Source organism: Mastigoproctus giganteus, chromosome 9, assembly GCF_048544385.1.
Source record: "Mastigoproctus giganteus isolate SK-2022 chromosome 9, ASM4854438v1, whole genome shotgun sequence".
NCBI lineage: Eukaryota > Metazoa > Arthropoda > Arachnida > Uropygi > Thelyphonidae > Mastigoproctus > Mastigoproctus giganteus.
This window is the reverse complement of record NC_143583.1, coordinates 183,145,113-183,165,229: the sequence shown is the minus strand read 5'-3', so window position 1 is coordinate 183,165,229 and position 20,117 is coordinate 183,145,113. Positions and strand designations below refer to the sequence as shown.

At 38.0% G+C, this 20,117-nt stretch overlaps 1 protein-coding gene across 6 annotated transcripts in view; it reads left to right on the top strand.

The window, feature by feature from the left end:
* Nucleotides 1–20,117, top strand: part of Not1 (CCR4-NOT transcription complex subunit 1) — a 710,948-nt gene that overhangs the window by 10,240 nt on the left and 680,591 nt on the right. For all 6 annotated transcript variants that reach the window (XM_090381951.1, XM_090381950.1, XM_090381952.1 and 3 more), the window contains exon 2: nt 7,105–7,212. In XM_090381951.1, the coding sequence (XP_090238077.1) occupies nt 7,105–7,212 (108 nt within the window). The remainder of the gene's footprint in view (nt 1–7,104; nt 7,213–20,117) is intronic.

Below are 20,117 nucleotides of genomic sequence, written 5' to 3'. Positions count from 1 at the left end.
GATCCAAATATATGATATCAAAGTTATTCTTTGTATCCATTTCCTTTGTGACTACATCATAGTATTCACTCAAATTAGTCAGACAAGACTTCCCCTTAACAAACCCATGCTGTGTCCGAGCTATAACTGAAGTCTTGTCTAGATGATCCTGCAATGCTTCTTTAACCAGTGCCGCCATTAATTTCCCTGGAACAGAAGTTAAACTAACAGGTCTGTAATTACCTGTGTCTCCCTTTGATCCTCCTTTGTGGATTGGGTTCACATGGGTACCTCCCCTGAGTCCAGGGAATCTCTCATAATTATAGCTAAGGGTTTGCTTACTTCCTTTGCAGCCTCCTTTAATATAACTGGATAGATTCCATCCACCCCAGGTGCCTTTCTTGTGTTTATCTTCAACAATTTCTCCTCCACTTTACTCTCACTTATTACAAGATTATCTAGCTTACTGCCAGAGTTGAATACACCTCTGGCATTCCCCTCCCTGAATAACTCCTCATGTGTGAATGTTGATGCAAAATATTCATTTAGTTTGTTAACTACCTGAGCAGGATCATCAACAGTTGAACCATCGATACCAAGTGGACTAATCTGATTCATCCGCTTCTAGAGTTTACATTAGTAAAGAACTCTTTGCTGTTTTTCTTTGCATCCTTTGCCAAAGATTTCTCATAATCTGCCTTCGCCTGCCTAACCTCCTTTGTAACTTGGTTACAGATCAGCTTATAGCTATCATAGGCTTCTGTGTCACATGTTTAATTTTTATGTATCCCATGCATTTTTCTTCTCTGTCACATGTCTAATTAGTTCATCTGACATCCATTTAGGCCTAAATCTTGAACAATATTTCTTTGTTGGTATGAAAAGCCTAGTAGCTTCCAAGATTAATTCTTTGAATGCTTCCCATTTTGAATTTGCTGTTGGTAACATCATCAGTTGGTTCCACCGTATAGAATTTAAATACTGTCTCAGACCACCATAGTCACCTTTACGAAAGCAAAAACCCTTCCCTTTACCCTTGATGGTAGTTACCTCTTTGTGCAGATCACACTTCAGCACACTGTGATCACTGCCACCTAGTGGTTCCTTTATATGCAGATTCTTGATGCATGAAGAATCACTACTGATAATCAGATCAAGAGTATTACTCCCTCTAGTTGCCTCCCGAACATGCTGCTGTAGAAAACAATCATCCAATAAATCCACAAAAGCCTTGCTAATGTGTGAGTGACCAACCCACAAATTCCAGTCAATATCTGGGAAATTAAAATCCACCATTATAAGACACTCCTACTCTATTTCTCTGCGCAATTGCTCATTATACTCATCAGATTCATTAGGCCTATAACACACACCTACTTTCATTTTTCCTTTCCCAGTGCTTATATCACACCAAACAGACTCAACATTGCATTGTCCACCCACATCATTGGATGTACTTCCTTAGATTTTGTGTTTCTTAACTAATAGCATTACCTCTCCTCCCTTCCTGTCCTGTCTATCCTTTCCGTACACAGTTTACTCCCTCCATTGCATTGTCCACCCACATCAATTGGATGCACTTCCTTAGATTTTGTGTTTCTTAACTAATAGCATAACCCTTCCTGTCCTGTCTATCCTTTCCGTACACAGTTTACTCCCCAAATTCCGGGTATTATATTAATCACAGCAGAAATGTGAAATGTATGTTATATTTCAATTGTTATTAAAAATCAGGAAGAGATGATTACATTACAGAAGTGCTGACAGCATACCTGTCAGCACTTCTGCAGTGAAGCAGAAATAATTACTTTTTTATATTATTAGTTAATAAACTGGCAACAAGTTAATTAGTTAATTTACTTTTCACTTTTATTAATCACAAATGACAATTCAATTACAAAATTCAAGTGTACTTGAAATGTAGTATGCTGCAAACATTACCTAACTTGCTTTTAGATAAGAAGGCTGCTGTTACTAAAAATACATGTTCTTCTTATTCTGTGTAGTGGTAGAATGAAGAATGAAATTTAAAGTGTATTTTTAAACTATTTCTTGCCTTTTTTTCTCCAAAAATATTGTGTTGTGTGCATATCTTTTTTGATATTTTTTTGCATGTAACGTTTTTACCATATTTTTACCCACTACAGCAGCGGTTCCCAACCTTTTCTGACTTGCGAACCCCTTTCAACGTAAAATTTTTTTAGCGAACCCCTTTCAACATAATACTTTTAAAGCGAACCAATAAGCCTATATTCTCTGAAATTGTATAATATTTCTGAATTTTTATTACAAAATATTTCCAGTACTATGTTTTTATAAGCAACATAGCATAATAATTTTTATTATTAAGTATCATTTATACTTTGTAAAGTAGTTATTAATCAGTCCAAACTAGATTTTAAACAGGCTAAGAGTAGAAAACTTGCTTCTTGCCCTAATTGTAGCCAAGTATTCTAGTCTCTTGCCAAAACTATTGGTTGCAATTTTTGCCCATCTGTGTTCCTACTTCTGTCAAAACCAGATGGTTCTGTTGTCACATCAGCTAAAGATAAAGCTGACCTGCAGGCATCCTATTTTTCTTCCAACTCATGTATTGATGACCTTGGTAAATCACCTCAAGCCATTCCCAGTACACCCCATTCAGTGCCTCTTGTGGTCTTCGTTCAAAAGGATGTCAGAAGGATTTTGATGAATCTGATGCTAAGAAAGCTCCAGGTCCTGATGATATTTCTTCACTTGTTTTCAAAACCTGAGCTCCTGAACTTACTTCTATTCTTTGCCGCCTTTTTTCACCTTTCTTATTCCAAAGGTGTTTTTCCTTCTGCTTGGAAATTTGCTCATATCCAGCCAGTTCCTAAAAAGGGTGAAAAATCCCTCCCATCCAATTATCATCCCATTGCAATTACTTCTACTTTTTCTAAAGTAATGGAGAAATCAATTAAACGCCAACTCTTAAACTATCTATAAACGTTCCGTTTGATCAATGATCGCCAGTATGGATTCCGTCAGTGTTGATCCACTGGTGATATTCTGGCTTATCTTACCCATCTATGGACAAATTCAGTGGAAAAGTTGGATGAAACACAAGCAGTTGCTCTTGAAATCTCAAAGGCTTTCGTTCGTGTTTGGCATAAAGCTCTTCTAAATAAGCTTCCATCCTATGGTTTTCCAGCTGTTTTTTGTAATTGAGTATCCAGTTTTATCTCTGACCGCTCACTGGCTAATGGTAGATGGCTTCTAACTTCTCCACTAATGCTGGTGTTCCCCAAGATTCACTTCTTTCTCCCACTCATTTCCTCTTTCATATTAATGACCTTCTTCCATTGACCTGAAATCCTATCCATAGTTTTGCCGACGATAGCACATTGCATTCCACCTTCCAGTTTGAGAAACTTTGCCCTGCTCAAACAGCTTCAACTTCTCAAATATCCACTACCATTTCCTTAAATGCTACTCTCCAGTCTGGCAAAGATAACTTAATTTCAATCCTTCTAAAACGCAGTCCTGTCTTACATCTCGAAAAAGAATTCTTCTGCTCCTATGTTTATCTTCGATGGCGCTCTGATTTCTAGGCAAGATCTTGGGGATTACCCTGACTTCTAATCTCTCCTGGCACAAAGCACATTACAAATATTGCTTCTTCTGCATCTAAAAAACTTGGTTTTCTCTTGGCGTTACTTTTCTTCCAAACTGTTGTTGACTCTGTAGAAATCGCAAATCCGGCCTACCACATAATATTGTTCCCACATCTGGGGTGGTTCCCCCAAAACCTTTCTCAGGCTTCTAGATTCCATTCAAAAGAGGGCAGTTAGGTTAATTAATGTCTCATCTCTAACAAAAAAAAAAAATAAATTAGCCCAAATTATGATATTAGAGTCACCCGTAAATGATTACATCTACCCATATATTCATTGTGTCTGAATCCGATTAACTCAGCCACGGAATGAAAAAAAGCCCATTAAAATTCATCGACGGATTCAAACCCGGGCCTTTTCCACCCAGTGTTGGGAGGACGGTGATGATACCACTGTGCTACCGCGCAACAGTCTCATCTCTAACAGTCTCTCTCCACTCTCTGTCTCATAGACCTTTGTATAGATACTTCCACTGGAACTGTTGTGAATTGACTTCTATAATTCTTGCTCTCTTTCAAAGCAGTCCGAACATGTGCCGCAACCAGTCAACATCCTTTTATTGTTCAAGTTCAAACTCACAGAACCAACTTTTCTTCTTCCTCATTTATTCATTCAATTTCCATTTTCTGGAACAACCTTCCTTCCTTATGTATTTCCTGAAAATTACAATCAACAGAAGTCCAAGGTCAACAAGTATCTTCTTTCAACCTTCAACCCATGCATGGTACTAAGTACTATAGGTTCTAAAAAAAAAAAAAAAAGAAAGTACCTGTACATAACAATGGTTCTTGAGAATAAAAAAAAAAAAATTAGTATGGAAAACACATTTATTTAACATGGATATACTGTAAGATAATAAACTAATTATAAGAAATTGTGGGAAATGCGGTTTCTTTCTTTCGCAATTCTTTACTTTTTATTTAATTTGGTTTTACTTTATTGTTTATTATTAGTTATATTTTGTAGTTTACAATATGATACCTATGCAAATATAAGCAGACACTATTATAGAATTTTTAGTGCGAACCCCCTGGAACACTTTCATGAACCCCCAGGGGTTTGTGAACCACCAGTTGGGACCCGCTGCACTGCATTATAGTGGTATGCCACTTGTTACTCATTTTGAGAAGTTTGGGTTTGAACCCACTGGAGGCTGAAAAAAAAAAAATTGAAGCCTCTTCACTTGGGACTGTAGTTAGCCAATCTCCATGAGTTATTTTCTAATATTTTTTTTTTTTTTTTTTTTGTGCATAACTTGTAGATCAGTTTGTCAATACGGCTGCAGAGGTAAACACCGCTCTCCGCTCTTAAAGAAATAAAATGCTGTTGGTAGTTTCTTCTGCTGCGGAATGGAATTGACTATTTTCTGAATATTACTGAAATATAAAAAATAAGCTGATGCATAAATTTGATTGGTTACCTCCATATGTTGGTCACATTAATCACCTCTTACCACACCTTAAAAATAATTTCCAGCAGTATTAAGAAGTGCACTACCAAATAAGTGTCCCAAACTGAACAAAAATATATTATTGCAATGTTTGCTGCCAAACTAAAGTGTCACTTATTAAGTAGTACTGGATGTGCCATTTTTACTTGTTCTGTGTTTACTTGATTCTTTTATTGATTTCTCTTTAACAGTCCTTTTTAAAATGGGTCCAAACTTTTCATGAGAAGGAGTGAAGTTAAAATATCAAATATGACTGGAGCTTGCGGAAAACTATTTGTATCAAAAATGTTGTCTTGAAGGATCCAGTGCATGATACTTGAAGAAAGATAGTAGACTGCAAAAAGGCTGGTCTAAATAATATTGAGGAGGCTGATGTAGTCAAATTATTTGAGTCATATGGTGAAGTTGATTACAAGGAACTCAAACTTTTAAATTAAAGAGCTCATGGCATGGCATGGTTGAAAGTAGTGATAAAGCTGTAGCCTCAAAAATTAATAACAACCTAGGACATATTAGAAGCTGCAGTGGCTATAATGATAGCTGAGAAAGATGAAGACAAAGAAGAGCAGAGTTAACGGATACATAAGGAAACATAAATATCAGCTCTTATACAAAGAGAAAAAGAAAGCGTATTCAGTACCCATTTTAAATGACCTCAGTCACCTAAAAGAGGCTTCACCGTCTGTAACCAAGATTGGAAAAAAAAATTTTTTGTTTTTTTATTTTTAATTTGCCTTTTTTCCCTTGTTACATGCTTTGTAGAGATGGTTATTAAATAAACTAATGATCCATTAAGTTTCCATTTTATTGTTAAGCTGTTTAAACTATTATACAGGGTGTTTCAGTTAAACGTTTCAGAACTTCTAAGAGGGGTAGGGTACATCCTGACAACTCGAAATCATATAGCAATGTGGGGTCGGAAATGCTTTCCTGAAGCGGTGTTGTACACAGAAGCACCATAAAAAGAAAAGAGACCGTAAGTGAGAAATCGTTTTAATAATACATGAAAAGAAGCAAAAGGTACATGGATTAAAGTAAGTGTTCGAAGTTTCTTCCACGGGCTACAATGCACGCCTCACATCTCCGACGCATGGACATCCGAACATTCTGGAATACTCCAGGCGAATTTCGAATTTCTTCGGCAGCTACTGCGATTCTTGCAACCAGCTCCTCAGCATTGTCAACAGGGGTGTCATAAACTAGCGATTTCATATGACCCCAGAAATAAAAATCAAGACATGATAGGTCGGGTGACCGAGCGGGCCAACGCACGGGACCACCACGTCCGATCCACTGTTGACCAAATGTGACATCCAGGTAGTTACGAACATCTCCGCTATAATGGGCAGGGGCTCCATCGTGTTGGAACCACGTTGTCTGTTGCGTCGATGCCGAAATCTGTTCATCTCTCAAAAGTTGTGGCAATACTTGCTGCAGAAAGATCAAGTAGATAGGTCCGGTTAGACCTATCTACTTGATAATCCATGTACCTACGGTAATCCATGTACCTTTTGCTTCTTTTCATGTATTATTAAAACGATTTCTCACTTACGGTCTCTTTTCTTTTTATGGTGCTTCTGTGTACAACACCGCTTCAGGAAAGCATTTCCGACCCCACATTGCTATATGATTTCGAGTTGTCAGGGTGTACCCTACCTCTCTTAGAAGTTCTGAAACGTTTAACTGAAACACCCTGTATAGCTAACTGTTGCTCTAAGATCTTTTATTCAAAGTAGATAAGTCATCTTTTGCTTTTACTATATTATGTGTAACCAATTAGTATGTGTGTATATACTCATATGCATTCAATATTGAATCAAAAAAATATTTTAGAGGACGCTTCTATTTTACAGTTTCACTTATACATTCATTACAAAAAAAAAAAAAAAAACTGTTTACAAATCTTTACTCTGGAAAGTTGTTTAATGTATTAATACATTTGTTTGAATATATATATCTTTGAAAATTATAACTTAGAAATAAATACATACTTTTTTAATGTAAAAATCACTATTTTTACATTTTTATTGCATTTTTTAGCTTGTAGCCCAGCACGGGTTAGAAGCAGAAAGGCACCTCCTGCGCTGCTTGTTTTCCCACGTGGATTTTAGTGGTGATGGTAAGAGTGGCGGAAAAGATTTCCATCAGGTAGGTTTATGTAAATACTAATTTGTCTGTGAATAGCATATTTGCCTTATACTAATAGATTTTCTTTATGGATATCAGGCCAAAGTTGTCCTGCTGTGTGCTAGAACAATTTGTATTCTAGGTGGTAAATGACTCATAACTAGTGCAATACCACCTCTTTGCTTATTGGTGGCCTGAAGTGGTGAAAACCATGTTTAGCCTTGATCAAAGTTTCCGGCATACCCTCTCCCACCCCCCCATCTTCTACCTATGCATGTTACTACTAGTACTAATACTAACAAGTACCATTACTAATACTAATATAACACTGGCCGGTATCAGTTTCCTCCCTGAAATAATTTCGACAGATTCTCTTAGGAAATATGTTCAAAAACTCAGATATGTTCTTAAAAATCTCTCTTTACCCTCAGTTTTCAAATATCGTAGGTTAATGACCAAAAACCAAGACCTATAGTTGGTTTAATCATCTTTTCTATTTATTTTATGTATTTATTTATTATTTTTTTTCTAGAAAAGTCTGGAGCCTTCTACAACATCCAAGAATGTTCTGGAACATTCTAGAAAATTGTTGCATGTGGGAAAAAGATCAGGATGTTTTTGGAAGGTTCTAGAACTTTCGATGGAGTTCTCTAGAGACATTGTGAGCCTTGTGAAACTTCTCTATGTGTGTATATGTGTTCTGCACTAAGCAAGCATTTTTGTATTTCAAAAAGTTGCTGTTCTTGTTATAGAGTTTTAGGAACAGCAGCAATTCCATATTGCTCTGCATATGCTGTCTGTAAATTGCGTGTGTTCTGTGGTTGACTTTCTGTTTTATGGATGAAAAACCTGAATTTCCAGAAGGAAAAACCATGCTACTCTCGCCTGAGATGGACTAACTCAGCCATATTGTGAAAAAAGTCCATAAAAATTCCTCACTTCATCAACAAGACTCGGGGTCTTTTCCACCCAGTGTGGGGAGGACAGTGATTCTACCACCTGTGCTTCCAAAGTGGACTTTCAAATACTGTTTCAGAAAGTGAGTAGTGAACAAGTGTTTTAGTGAATTTAAGTTTGTAAACAAGTGTTGTGTGCATTAGTGTAGATTGTAAACTGTGTTTAAATTAGAAATAAAATCTACAATTTCTTAATTGTGTTCTTAGGTGTGCATACCTGAACCATACACGAAATATGTCATATTCTTGCTGAAATAAGCCTGCTAGCGTTTGCTACACTTGCTGAAAAGTGGTATTAAAATCACAGTGGAAGCCACTGTCACAACTTATGAAAAAAGCTTATGAACTCTATTTGTAAGGTCAGAGATCAAGATAAAGTATGGGCTCCGAAGGTTTCCTGTAGCTCATGTTCAAGGACATTAACAGGGCTGTTTTAGAGGTGGTCATAAACCGTGCCTTTTGCTGTTCCATTGATATGGCAGGAACCACGAGATCACATAAATGACTGTTACCTTTGCATGACCAATATTTCTGGCTTTTCTGGGAAATCCAAGCATAAAGTAGAGCATCCCAACATACCTTCTGCTCTAAGGTTATTTCCTCATGGAGATACAATGCAGTGCCAAAGCCACCAGAACATTGACTTGACTCTGATTCTGGATCAGAAAAGGAGTCTCCAGAAGATGCAGAGTCCAGAACTTCAACTCTTGATACGGCAAAGCCGCATCTAATCACTCAGGCAGAATTGACCAACTTGGTCAGAGATTTGGACCTCTCCAAAATCAATTACTAGGACTCAATTACTAGGTTCATGGCTTCAGCAGTGGAATCTTCTTGAAAAGGGTGTCAAGGTTCTTTTTATAGGAAGAGACAATCTAACATAACGACCTTTACTCCACTGATGATGCTTTGGTTTATTGTAACAATGTCCAGGAATTAATGAAGAGCCTGTAATAAAAACTCAGCTGATGCATATCCATGATCACAAGCAAGTAGTCATCTTTTGCTGGATCCCAAGCCACACTGGGATACCAGGGAATGAAAAAGCAGACTGTGCAGTCAAGCATTCATCCAACATAGCATCACCAGATTACTATATTCCATATATGGACTACAGATCACATATAAGAAATACATGCAAGGAACAGCAGACACTTTTATGGCAAGCTCAGCTGCATAACAAGCGCTGTGAAATAAAACCTGAGCCACAGTTATGGGTCTCTAGTTTTTGTGTAAAGAAAGGAAGAAGTCATCCTGGCCAGAGCACAAATCAGGCACAGTCAGCTCACCCACATTTTTCTTCTTACAGGAAATGATCCTCTGCAGTGTATGCACTGCAACTCTCTTCTCACAATAAAGCACATTCTCGTTGAATGCACCTTATACACTCAAGCCCAAAAATCCTCATTCAGTATTCTTCACAATCTTCAAGAACCTTTGACATTCTGCCAGCTCTTAGGTAATGATGGATCCTGGAATTTTTCTGCTTTTTAAAATGGATACATCTGTATAATTGTTTATAACTGTTCTTACAGATGCCACGTGACCATCTTGTTTATAGGTGCAATGTGGCCTAAGTAGCCCTTGTGCCAGAAATAACCATACCAATACCAATAATGAAAGGGTTACATGTGGAGCACATTCCTAAGCAGTGAAGACTTTTCATTGATTCATCCAAGGTCAATTTGAAAGCAGTTTTACTCCATAATGGAAATAAGTATCCATATATACTATTGGTCCATGCAGGTCACATGAAGGAAATGTACGAGAAGCTATAGATTCTTTTGCAAAAAATATGCTATCAAGAATACAAATGGAATATATATGTGTCCGCCTAAAAGTGGTAGCTTTGCTGACTGGGTTGCAAGATGGATGCACTAAATACTGCTGCTTTTTATGAGTGGGACAGCCGAGCGAAGGATTGCCACTACAGGATAAAAAAATTGGCCAGATCATTCAGAAACCACACCAGGCCAGAAAAATGTAGCACATCCTCCTTTTGTGGATAAGTCAAAAATCTATCTCCATTTCACATCAAGCTAGGTTTGATAAAAAAAAATATTTGTGAAAGCAATGGACAGAGAAGAAGGATTTTGACGTTTGAGATAAGTGTCCTTGAATCAGTGAGGCCACGATAAAAGAGGGAATTTTTATGGATCCTGAAATCAAACTGCTATTCCAAGATAGGAATTCACTAAAAAAATTGATGCAGAAATAAGAGCCTGGAAGGCATTCAAAAATGTCTGGTGGAACATTTTAGGCAATGAAAAATCACAAAATTACAGTGAAATTGTGGATGAGTTAATTTTAGCATATAGAGAGTTGGATGCAACATGGCATTAAAGCTTCATTCCTTACATTCCCATTTATTATTATTATTATTATAATTAGCCATATGGTGCAAGGAAGCCTGAGGCTTTTGCTGCACCAGCCAAAAAAAAAAAAAAAATCCTGAGTTAGCCCTGTGTGTGTGAGAGAGAGAGAGAGAGAGAGTTAGAAATAGAAGAGAATCACCAAGAAAGAGAAGAATGATATCCAGCTCAGGACCCTGGGTGTGCCAAGCCAATACTCACCAGATGTGAGCCCCTGAGATTTAGGTTTTTTTCCTGAAAACTTCAGAGTGGTTTCCAATGAACATTGTGAAAGGTTTCACCAAGATATTTCTCAAATGGAATAAAGATAAGGGAAAATGGAGTTCAAATATGTTGGCAGACTACTGTTGGAATCTCATATGGGAGACACCAGTGGGCGATTATAAAAGGCAAAAAATGCAAAATAAGTGTTTCATTATCAGATAAACATTTTTGTAATTAGAATAAAGTTAATAGACCTATTTTCAATATTTAGTACTGTATGTAACATTGCAAAAAATGCAAAATAAGTGTTTCATTATCAGATAAACATTTTTGTAATTAGAATAAAGTTAATAGACCTATTTTCAATATTTAGTACTGTATGTAACATTTTCTTAAAATATATGAAATCTTTTTTTACTAAAAACTTAATTTTTGACTTTAATCCCTTCTCCCTTAAAATTTGTGTGTGTGTGTGTGTGTGTGTGTATGTGTGTGTGTGTGTGTGTGTGTGTGTTACAGCAATATGATTGCCATATTTGAATTTAGCTATGTCAAATCTACAAGAATCGCCCTGAATTTTAACAGATAGCGAAAAATATGATTTTTGCCAGCCATTTTAATATAACACTAATAATATAATACTATAGTTGAACAGTAATATAATATTAATACTTAACTAATACTAACAAGTAGGTGATAGATGACTCATCAACATAAAGGAGGCCTGAAGTGGTGAAACCCATGTTTAGTCTCCAGAACAGTTTCCAGCGTCCCCTTCCCCACATCTCTTTCATTTCATGTATAGTGCTAAGTACTATAGGTTTTGATACCTTTTGTGTTTGGGGTTTTCATAAAAAAAAAAAAAAAATGCTTAATGTCTAAAGTCAATTGTCCTTTAACATTTAAAAGATACTAGCATATTTTTTTAAAAAAAGGGTAGCATAGATAATATGCTGCTTTTTTTATTATTATTCAGCATTTTAAATTATAATTTAAATAAAGCCATTAATTATGATTATTAGATGGGTGGATTTAAAGTACATTTTTATTGCATGTATAAATATTATTAATTGGGGGGAAAAAAGAAAAATGTTGCAGTTAAAGAAACCTTTTTTTTTTTTAAATTGAATTAAGACTGGGATAGAAAATGATTTTTTGAAAAATCAATGTAGATAATCATAAAATCCCTTAATTAAGTGTATTTTGCTGGGAAGCATTTTGCTTAAAACAGCTTCAATCTGTCTTGGCACAGAATCTACTAAATGTTGTGGTTTTCAGGTATGATGATCCTGAACCAACCCTGATTGACAATGATTAATCAGTCTCGATGAGTTCTCCCTTATATCGCTGGGATTTCAGCAGGACACAATAACTCAGCACAAATTTTAAATCACTTTTAGGTCTGAACTATTACCTGTTCACAAATGTATATACACTCAGTGATCACTGAGCTAGGTTGACTTGGTGCAATATAGCCGAAGCAGCTCTTGCACCATAAAATCTCAGGTGCAATATAGCTGAAGGAGCTTTTGTGCCATAAAACCACAAAAAACAACAAAAACATAACACCCTGTAAACAAACAAACTGAACTATGACCACTCCATCTGTAATAGACTAGGCAGCATAATTTTCATTATTATTAAAAGCTGAACAACTTCCTGTGCTAGAGCAGTGGTAATTTCCATCTGGTTGTGCAAGTCAAATTGATAAAGTAGCAGTTATGAAACGTAATGTTATCACAGTTTCAGAAGGGCATGATTGTGGAAGCTCATGTATCTGGTGCTTCCATATCAGAAATGGCTCATCTTGTTGGTTGTTCACAGCCCAGTGTGTTTAAGGTGTACAAAGAATGATATCAAACAGGTCAAAGGTGGAGATCCAGGTTTCCATTGCAAAGTGTAGGTCTCATCTTAAGAAAATACTGCCTTGCCATTTCAATCCTTGCTTTTATTTCCATATCTGGTTTGTTTGTCATTGATCCAACAGCCTAGATACAGTGGATTCCGGTTATTTGGGTCACTGGTTAATCGGGGCAGCCGTTTATTTGGGGCAAATCTTAAAAAACAGAAACCAATTGAGAAAATAGCCAGGGTTTACTTCGCTTAATTGGGACAGCATGCTGTTTAATTGAGGCAGGAGACCGCAGCACTGGAGATTACCCTACGATTGTCTCCGACGGTACCATGTGGTTCGGTCGAAATTCTGGAGGTCACAACCATAAAACAATAAAAACAATTAGCAGTCACCTGTTTATTGGGCTTTTCTGTTAGTGAAATCTATCATAAACGGACAGTAAACTCGATCTTACTGAATTTGCGATAATACCGACAGCTGGAATTCTGTAGGTTATTATGATGAAAAGTGTTTACACTTCCATGACATCTTCAATCATATAAAAAAATTAATTTTCAGATCTCCTCCTCATTCCTATTTTTAAAGCTTTGTAACTCGTTACTCCGTTCTCACTTGCACGTATTGTGTTACTTGCAATTTGTGTGTGCCGTGTTCTTTGTTATTGATTGCTTATCTTTTTACTGTTTTAAATTTTAACACTGCCCCCGCCCACAAATGTCAGTGAACAGAAATGTCAACTAGTTCGTATGTACATATTACAGTACATATTAATTATTCCAGTTATCACGTATATTCTTCCGATTTTCAGGTATCATTTAATTTTTTAATTGGTAAGGTAATAAAGGGTAAATTTGTGCTTAATATATCTTTGCTTTTATAGCCTGTGGATAATATTCCTCCTATTTTTGCTAATTAGAATTGCTGTTTAATAGAATTAAAATTCAATTCACAAACTTGATCACAATGACCTGCGCTTACTGCACATCGTATAGTGAACGGTGACTCCATCGTAACGTGATTTGATTGTACAGTGAACCAATTGTAAAGGGGGGGAGGCAGCCGCTTAATCAGGCCAAAATGCACTAGTCCCGATGTGTCCGAAATAACCGGAATGGACTGTATTTGATTTTGTCAGCTCTTTCTATCAGCCTTCAATTTAACATGAGGGGAGGTGTTGGCATTGCCCCATTAAGGATCATGATCTTAGTCTTGTTGATATTAATCCCGAGGCCCATTCTTTCACTTTCTTCACTCACATGATTGAGGTGTATCTGTAAGTCCTGCATATTAGTTGTACAAAGTACAGTATCATCTGCATAGTGAAGGTTGTCAATCACTCTGTCATTGACAGATGTTCTTTCATTTCTTCCATCTAATGCAATGCTCTCTTGCAGGTGACATCTGAGTAAATGTTAAACAGGAGGTGGGGGGGGAGTACACATTCCTGCCTCATTCAACATTCAATGTTGATGTGTTCTGTTTTTCTGCCATCAACTACAATAGATGCCATTTGGTTCGTGTAGAGGTGTTTGATTATTCGGATGTCCTTTTCATCAAAGTCGGACCCCTCGAGGATTTTGATGAGCTTGGTGTGTTTGGGCTCGACCAAAGGCCTTCTCAAAGTCAATAAAACAAAGAAGGGCATCAATCTGTTGTTCTCTGAGCTTTTGCAACATGACCTGAGCACAAAATAGTGCTTCTCTTGTACCCAGTCCTTCCTTAATCCAAACTGCGCATCGTCCATTGACTCCTCGATTCCTGAAAATTCGATTTTGAATTATTTTTAGGAACATTTTGAGGACTTGGCTCATCAAGCTGATTAGTCTGAAGCCTCCACAAGTCCTGGTTTTTAGTTTTTTGAGAAGAGTGATTGAACATTGATGTCAGCCAGTCCCGAGGAATGTTGCCTGTGTCATAAATTCTGTTAAATAATTCAGAAAAAATGTCTGTGTTTTTGTAGTTGAGCAGTTTGACTATTGCCACTGTGATTTCATCAAGTCCTTTGGCTTTTCCCTTCTTCATTGATTTAATCACCTTCTCTACCTCGGATCTTAGGATGGATGGTCCTATCACTGCATCGTTGTTGTCATCTAGTTCATGTTCACTGTCGGCGAAGAGGTCTTTTATGTATTTAGTTCACATTTACAGTTTTTCCAATTCTTCCATGATAATCTTGCCTTTCATTTCAGATTGAAGTTGGTTGTTTTCTTCTTTTAATTTCCTGAAATCTCTTTAATCTTTTTGTGAAGATTGAAATCGTCATGTTTTTCTTGCACAGCTTCTATTTCTCTGCATTTTTCTGTGATCCAGATCTCTTTAGCTCCTTTAATTTGGTTCTTAATCAGTCTATTCACCTCCTTGTATCTTAGTGCGTTGCAGTTCTTGAATGCTCTGCACTTCTCCATGAGTGTCAATTTCACCTGTCATCCAGTCCTTCAGACATTTTCCATAGCCTAGAACTTCTGAGCTTGTTTCAGTCAGAACAGATTTAAAACTCTTCCAAAGATCTTCCACTCCCCTCTGCTCCTGACTATGGATGTGTTTCATTCTTTCATTAAGGCATGTCTTCATTAACTGATATGTTTCTGGATTTTTTAACTTTCCTAAGTCAACTTTCTTCATTGGTTGCTTGCTTTCTCCTAGTAGCCTTCATTCTCAGCTTGATCTTGGTTATGGTAGTCTGAATCAATATCTGCACTGGAGTATGTCTGGGTGCTTTTAATACTGCTGCGGAAATGCTGATTGAACATGATATATTCAATTTAGTTTCTGACCATCTTTTGTGTGCTGTCTAGGGGAGACTTCCATGTATAGAGCCTTCGCTTGGGGAGTTGAAACCAGGTGTTAGCAATCATCAGGTTCTCTTGGCAAAATTGTATCAGCTGATCCCTCTTTCATTCCTTGCTCTAAGACCAGATTCTCCTACAGTTTCACCAGGTCTGCCTTTTCCAACCTTAGCATTCAGATCTCCCATAACAATATTTAGGTCTTGTTTCTTTCTTAGTTTGACTACTTCTTTCAGCTCTGTACAGAAACGTTCAATTTCCACATCTTCCCTATCAGCAGTTGGAGCATATACTTGAAGGTGGTCCCTTCAGCTGGAGTAACATTATTTGCTTGGAGTGTGGCACTAAGTTGAGGATGTTTTTGGAGATATCCTTGGTGACTATGATCCCCACTCCATGTTGTTGTCATTTCCAGAGTAGTACAAGGTCGTGTCTTTGGAAACATGTGCCTGAACTAGGCCATCTAGTTTTACATAGCCCCATCCCCCGTATATTGTCTTTTCATCCCCTGGATCACATTCTTAAGTTTTCCCGCTTCAAACAGCGTTCTGATGTTCATGTTCCAATTCACAAAAGATTCACTGTTTTCAGCCTGGGGATTCTTAGCACCCCTGTCCCATTAAAGGGATGTCGGGAACTCGGGGCTGGTTGTTGTAGTTTTCTTGCCATGGTGATTGTTCTACGGATATAGTAATGCAGTAGTTTCCCTGCTGACTTTCTGCAATGCAGTTCTGTAATGACATAATATATCACTAAGCTGTTAGGACAGTGTAGGAGCTGCTGCCCTCATCCAGAGGTGTTATTTAGAGCACCTTCTCCTAGGTATGTTGCCTTACTGGGCTAAAGAGTCACACCTACCCCGGTTTGAATTGGAGTTTCCTTCTCCTAGGTATCTCTTTTAGTCTGGTTCCTACCTCAGTCCAGCTTGGGTGATCCTACTTGTAGCTACGCTACTGCCGTCATGGCTCTTGAGGTTGCCAGAGTACACAAGCCCCATCACTGCGACAAGGTGAAGATACTATTGAGGGGCACAAAGTTGAGGATGCATTTGGAGACTTCCTTGGTGACTAGGATCCCCACTCCATGCTGGTGTATGGGGTGGGAAAAACTTTCTATAGTCTAATGTAAACCTCAACACTGGTAATTTGAATTTATGACCCATAGTTCTGGACCCCAATGTGACCCCAATTCACAACGGAGGATCAAAGGCTGACACAAGTAATTATAGACCTGTGAGTTTAACTTCTGTTCCAGGAAAATTAATGGAGGTACTGGTTAAAGAAGCACTGCAGGATCATCTAGACAAGACTTCAGTTATAGCTCAGACACAGCATAGTTTTGTTAAGGGGAAGTCTTGCCTGACCAATTTGATTGGATATTATGATGCAGTCACAAAAGAACTGGATGCAGGGAATAACTTTGATATTATATACTTGGATCTTAGAAAGGCTTTTGATACTGTTGCACATGGAAGACTGCTGCACAAATTGGAGCAGTGTGGCATTGGAGGCAAATTGCTGCTATGGATAAAGGGGTGGTTGAGGGGGAGAAGACAGAGTGGTAATCAATGGACACTGCTCATCGTGGACTAATGTTATTAGTGGAGTCCCTCAGCGTTCAGTGTTGGGTCCATTATTGTTTTCTGTATTTATAAATAATATTGATGATGGTATATCAAGCTTAATGTCCAAGTTTGCAGACGATACAGAGGTTGGCAGGGTTGTTAAGGACACTACTGACGCTATGCTGCTGCAACAGGATCTGGAAAGGTTGAGCAGATGGGCTGAGAGGTGGCAAATGAAGTTTAACATTGACAAATGTAAAGTATTACATATGGGAAACAGCAACCCCAGAGCAACGTATCAACTCTGTGGTACTACACTGACAGTGGTAGAGAATGAAAAGTGCCTGGGGGTAATTGTGCAGGCAGATATGAAGTTCTCTGACAGTGCAGACGGGCTGCAAGAGTAGCTCATGGTGTCTTATCAATGATATACAGGAATTTTTCTAGCAGGGATAAGGAGATGATTATTCCCTTGTATAAGGCAATAGTCAAGCCATACCTTAAGTACTGTATACAGGTCTGGAGGCCTCATTTCAAGAAGGATGTAGAGCTGCTGGAACGAGTACAGAGAAGGGCAAGAAGATTAGTGAATAGAACAAAGGGTTGCTCTTACGAAGAAAGGCTTAAGTTTTGCAAATTACAGTGTCTGGAGACTAGGCACCGGCGAGGTGATCTGATAGAGGTGTATAAAGCCTTGAATGGTTTGAGCATGCTCAATGCCAATGGGATTCTTCCTCTTGCTCAGAATAATCACCTGAGAGGGCATAAATTCAAATTGAGGAAAGACAGATGTAGGATAGATGTGTGGAAATTTGCCTTTAGCCAGCGGGTAGTTGGTTGGTGGAACAGACTTCCATCCCTTGTTGTGGAAGTTGATAGCCTAAATAAATTTAAGGCTCAGCTGCACAGGTATTTCGAACAAATGGAGGGATGAAGTGGAAGTTTTTTTTTTTTTTGGCTGATGCTGCATAAGCTTGCTTTCTTGCATCATATGCCTCTACTAATGCTAATTCTTTATAACCGAGAATTCTACCTTCATTCATTTTACTAATCCATCTCAGAGCCTTATAAACCTCAGTTAGGTGCTTGATTGCCAAGCTCTGTAGCCTGCATAATCGGAGTCTTTCCTCCTATGGTTGTCCTGTCTATCTCAGCATTCAGATTGCTTGTCTTTGGACCCTTTCAAGAAGCTCAGTGTCTTTTTTCAGATGAGGTCTCCATACTTGAATTCAGTATTCTAAATGTGGTCTTACAATTGCCTTATGCAGTGGTATTATGACCTCCCTATCTCTATAGGATAATGTTTGATAAATCATCAATAGGACATGGGGTTTCCTGGCTGCCTGTTTGCACTGTGCAGAAAACTTCATATCTGCCTATATTGTAAGTCCCAGATCCTTTTCCTCCTCTGTTGTTTTTAATTCAACCCACCAAGTGTATAATTTATTTGTGCTGCCTGCCAATTGACTCTGCCAATCTTCACGTCATTTGAAAATTTTGACATCACACTTTCTATCCCCTTGTCAGTGGTATTTATGAAAATGAGAAACAACAGTGGTCCAAGAACTGACCTGTGAGGGACCCCACTCCTGATTTACACCAATCTGAAAAATATCCATTAATCACAACCATCTGCTTTCTTCTCTGCAGCCACGAAAGAAAGCAGATGAAGAAAGAATTCAATCTGATTAGCAATCTATCTTAGAATCTTACCAGTAATCCCAACCTGTTCATGCTTATTCAGTAATCTCTCATGACTGAGTCAGATGCTTTGTTGAAATTCAAATAAACTATGTCGAAATTGTTTCCTAAATCCAGCTCATGATTAACTGTCAAAATAGCCTACTAATTTAGTTAAACAAGATTTTCCCTTAAGAAAGCCATGTTGTGTGTCCTTCAGAATGCCATATCTATCTAAATATTCTTGGATTACACTCTTAATCATTGCCTCTAAAATTTTTCTTACCACTGAAGTCAGACTAACCGGTCTATAGTTACTAACTTCACTCCTAGAACCACTTTTGTGTATTGGCAATACATTGGCACTTCTCCAATCCAAAGGAATCTCCCCCCCCCCCAAGTCCAAAGATGCCCTCATAATTGACTTCAATGGTTCAATACACTCCCTCACGCTCTCCCTCAAAACTATAGGATATGTGCCATCAACTCCGGGAGCATTACTTGCATTTATGCTCAAAAGATTTTCTAATGAACAATCATCTGTAATTACAAAATCACTAGTTTCATATGGCTTAGCCTCATTTGCACAGTTTCTTCTCAGCACGAAGGGTCTTTCATCAGTAAAAACCTATTCAATTTATCTGCAAAATCAGCTATGTCAACTAAGACTTTCCTTCACCCAGTGCACAAGGGTCCAATTTCTAGTTGAGACTCTTACTGGGGCTATCAGGCAAGCCTGGGAGCCCCAAAGTGTTTAGGGAAAGAAAGTGGAGATAAGAATGAGAAGTATATGGATTTGAAGGGATGGGAAAGTTGGATAGAAGATAAGGGGAAGAAGAGATCGACATCCCCTGAAATAGAAAAGTTTAAAACAGTTTATAGAAAAAAAAAAAAAAAATATATATATATATATATATACAGGGTGTCTCAAAAATATTGATACAAACGTTTAGGGGAGGTAGGTAACATCTAAAGGAATGTGAATCACATAGGAACCCATAACCGGAAATGTCAACGTAAGTCGGTACACGGCGCTGTTCATCAGTTCGCGAGAGGGAAAATTTCTGGTTTACTCATTCAAGCAGTAGTTGCCGCACGAAGAGCATGCATCGATATACGAACTGTGAGCTGGCAGACATGCACCTAGTGTATGGATTAGCAGAGGGCAATGGACGAGCCGCTCAACGAATTTATGGAGAACACTTCCCAGACAGACATGTACCGGACCACCGTTTGTTTGCGCGTGTGCATCAAAATTTGTACGATTATGGGTCATTTAGAGGTAACAGGAGTAGTGCGGGCAGACCACGTTCGACGCGAACTCCTGCCATGGAAGAAAGTGTGTTGAATGCCATCCAGAATAATCCTACTACCAGCAGACACTGGTAGTACGATTATTACTCCTAAGGCAGAGGCAACGGCACGTTGCCTCTGCCTTAGGAGTGCCTCGTTGCAGTGTACAGTGTGTCTGGCACGACGATTCCTTACACCCCTTTCATCTCCAAAGGG